Source organism: Frankliniella occidentalis, unplaced genomic scaffold (genome assembly GCF_000697945.3).
Source record: "Frankliniella occidentalis isolate FOCC.00 unplaced genomic scaffold, Focc_3.1 Scaffold197, whole genome shotgun sequence".
Lineage (NCBI taxonomy): Eukaryota > Metazoa > Arthropoda > Insecta > Thysanoptera > Thripidae > Frankliniella > Frankliniella occidentalis.
This window is the reverse complement of record NW_026267323.1, coordinates 178,642-182,346: the sequence shown is the minus strand read 5'-3', so window position 1 is coordinate 182,346 and position 3,705 is coordinate 178,642. Positions and strand designations below refer to the sequence as shown.

At 41.1% G+C, this 3,705-nt stretch overlaps 1 protein-coding gene across 4 annotated transcripts in view; it reads left to right on the top strand.

Moving 5' to 3' along the window:
• Positions 1-663: 663 nt before the first annotated feature.
• Positions 664-3,705, top strand: part of LOC113211199 (mannan endo-1,4-beta-mannosidase) — a 14,928-nt gene continuing 11,886 nt past the window's right edge. For 3 of the 4 annotated variants that reach the window (XM_052272279.1, XM_052272280.1, XM_026429506.2), the window contains exons 1-2: positions 666-795; positions 1,768-1,807. In XM_052272279.1, the coding sequence (XP_052128239.1) occupies positions 718-795; positions 1,768-1,807 (118 nt within the window). In that variant the 5' untranslated portion in view covers positions 666-717. Of the gene's footprint in view, positions 796-1,767; positions 1,808-3,705 lie in introns of all 4 variants that reach the window. The other variant, XM_052272281.1, reaches the window with a different exon arrangement.

The following is a 3,705-nucleotide window of genomic DNA, read 5'->3' as shown; positions in this document are numbered from 1 at the left end:
CACTGCCATATCTTTCACTGTTTCGGCCCTAGAGATGGAATGTTGAAAACAATGGGAAAAAGTCAAGTTTTTGGACTGTTTGACAAACAATATAGTCTAAGAACTGCACTGGTTCATTTTTTTGTATTTTTCTTAATCAAAGCAGAAGGGTGGGGTGGTGTAGTCACGGTGTTTGCCCCGTTACAGTCTTTTGTCATGTCAAAGGAGCAAATCTCTAGGGCCTCAGACCCACCGCCGGAGGTTAGTTAACTCAAATATTATGCAAAGTGATTTACCGGTCACATTATTTATTTGATTTATGCTCTTCAGTGAATCGCGAGCCTGAAATGGTTGGGCCGCAGGCCTGACCATCGCCGCCGGCAGGCCAAGAAGGCCCGGCCCCTGCCGAACGGAGTTGCTGGCGCAGCGAAGTTGAGCTGGCAACTGCGTTTAGCGGAAGGGCGGGCCTGCTTGTTTATTTAGAATGGCCTACTCTCCGCAGGATGTGTCCATTTTTTACAGCTTCTCTCTATGGTTATTGCCAACACAGGAGGTACAGCTCGCTGTTACCAAAACTTTCTTACAAAAAGAACACAGAGGCTAGAGTGGCCCTCGTGTTTGTATTGTGACAGAGCAGTAATGCCAGTTGCTGCACTTGTGGCGGTGGGTAAGGGACGCGTACTTTGGCTGTACAGTAGAAAGCAAGTAGTATAAATAGGAGGCGGCGTCTCATCGAACATGTCAGCAGGCATCGAGGTATTCATCATGAACGGAGTAGCTGTAACTCTTGCCCTTGCGGGGGTAATCGCTTTTCAGGTGAGGAGCTGTGACCATTTTTGAGGCAATTGTTTCGCCAAGTGCTTTTCAAGTCTCTGACCATTTCAAAATTGCCTTTGCAAACAATAACACTTGTAAAGCAAGTATTTCAGTTTGCTTTTTAATTGATCTCACGGTTGAAATACTTGTAACAAATATTCGCAACAGAAAATGGTGTCTAGTTTTACGGGAAAGTTGGGTACATTTTGGGACGGGGCCGAATTTCTGTTCCAGTGCAATAGAGTAGATCGAAAATCTGAGATTGCAAAGGCGTTTTTATGTGGAATAATGATTAAATGTATGAGAAGAAAATCTACAAGGTCCATTTTTGCTCCCTATTGTAGCCTCGAAAGGGTCCTGAAGCCAGCCAGGTGTATCGCTTATGGATGGTCTAGGAAATGCTGTCTCTTAAAAGTTGCGAAAGATTTCTAGAAAGTTGTTCTACGCTGTGCGATATCGTCTTCAGTTCCGACGATTAATCCGAAATAGACGCGAAATAGTCGGTGAAATAGTCGCGAAGTACCCCTAAAATCCTCCGAAATACCACGAAATACCCTGAAATAATCCGAATTAGGCGAGAAATAACCGAAATTGCAGGAGATATACCACGAAATAGACCGTACGCTAAAAACCCAAAGTGATTTCCCCCTCGGAAATGACATCAAATAAATGGAGCATGTAATTTTTCTGTTCGCTGGGTTAACGACAAATATGTCGTATCATGGCAGTAATTTCATCACACAACAGCAGGTCAGTCTTTACTATGCATTCTTGGTCGTTGAGGAACACAATATTGGCTGTTTATGTAAACGCTTCGCTGTTCATTTAACTAACTACTGAATTGTTAATTTACCACAACAATTGCGAGGGACAGAAATTGGCGTGGAATTGATAATGTTCAAACACAAAAAAAAAAAAACTAAACTAAAATAAAGCAAAATAATTATGACGAACCTCTTTTTCTACTTGTAGGTAGCCCCGGCATTGTCAAGCAATGGCTTTAAAGTTTCTGGTAAGTACACTTCATAAACATATCTAAGCAAGTTTTGCCAAAGTATTTATTTCCCTTGTTTTGTATAATACAATAATATAATAATATTCTGAAGATTACCGACAAGTTCTGCTGTTTTACGAAAGTAAAATTTCATAAGAGAGAGGAGGAGCTTAGTCAACCCGTAAGTGACAGTGTTTCGTGAGATATCGCGTAGCCTTGTTACGCGAGACGTTGTCTGGCGTAGATATAGCTAGTTAGTGCACGGTCTCCTTCGAGAAACAACGCTATCTTTGGGATAGTTACAAAAACGACTCGTTAAGGGGCCATTCTAGCGCGCCCAACATAGTCGTGTTTTGCGTGGTTAATGTTAGAGAACCCATAGTTTCTAGAACAAAACCAAGTATACCGTTTAGTAGCGCATACATTTTACGGTAAAACGTAATGTGTATGGTATCGGTACACTGACCCGAAGCTGGGCTACCACTTGTTCAAAACAGCACTGTAGCATGGCACAGTGGGCTGGAATCCAAAATTAGCGGACATAAATCACAATAGATACCGTGTGCATTGCATGTACAGTCACTGTCCCTAAATTCGGACGGTTCGGGGGGAAAAACGCGGGTGACATTTATAATATTTGAAACATGAAAAATCGCTGGGGGTTCTAGAATCCTCACGTCGAGACGCACCTACCACTCTGCGAAAATACTTTTTCGCGCTAACGGTGTAGGGGTGAGGGCTGCTTGAATCGTGTCCGTATTTAGGTTCCAATCCGTCCTAAATTCGGACAGCTTTGAAACACTATGAAAACAGAAATTTTTGGGGGGGTATAGAAACTTCATGAAAAATTTGACCTTGCCCTACCGTCCAACTTTTCTTATCTGGTATAGTTTATTCACCAGAACTGCTTAAAGATCGCTTTTAACGTGCCCTAAATTCGGACAGTAGTCACTTTTGCATGTAAAAGCCTATGTCCGAATTTAGGGCGCATTGCAAAAAACGCTTCCCGAAACTAAACCATGCGACGAAAAATCAAAAACTTTGTGTCATATTGTAGATAAAAGTACCAAGTTTAACATATGTTGTGGTTAGGATAACCCTTGCTTACACTGTTCGGAGCCCCAAATTCTTGCAAGACACATTTAAAAACGCCTCTTTTGGGGGGCCAAAAATACAAATTTCAGGAATTTCTGGAGGAAGCAATATCACTCACACATTTATTTTTTTGGCAGAAATGGAGACTTGGTGGTCTTACCTTTCCATCAAACCCTTTAAAGTTAAATTTTGTCAACGCATTATGGATTTGGAGGCGACAATGGTGAAATAAGGCACAATATCCGAATTTAGGGCGCAAGTCCGAATTTAGGAACAATAACTGTACTATATCAGTGTGTGATGGGGGGGTTTTTCGGGTGCGCTGATCCCATTCTTCCAAGATTTTGAACTGTGACGTGGCGGATCCAGGTCAAAAGGGGGTTAGTTTTGAAAATCTAACGCCATTCAATTACAAATTTGGTAGATGGGCTGATTTTTTCAGATTTTTTCCTGTTTTACTGATTTTTTTTGATTTTTTTCAGATTTTTCCCTACACTGGAAACGCAAGTGTGTGAATATCCATTCGTACACTTAAGGGGGTAAACGTGTGAATTTTCTACGAAATATTCACACCTTTACCCCTTAAGTATACGAATGGATATTCACACACCTACAAGTGAGCGACATTCACACACTTGTGTTTCCAGTGTATTTTTCTGATATTTTTCTGTTTTTTTTTTTTGTTTTTGTTTTCTTAAGAAATTTGAAATTGGTTGTTGCTGGATGTTTTTACGATTCTGCATGATTTATTTTAGAAGTTTTGATTGGCTGAGCGATAGCGAAGCCTATTACTCCAGTGATGATCAAAAAGTTTCGCGTCT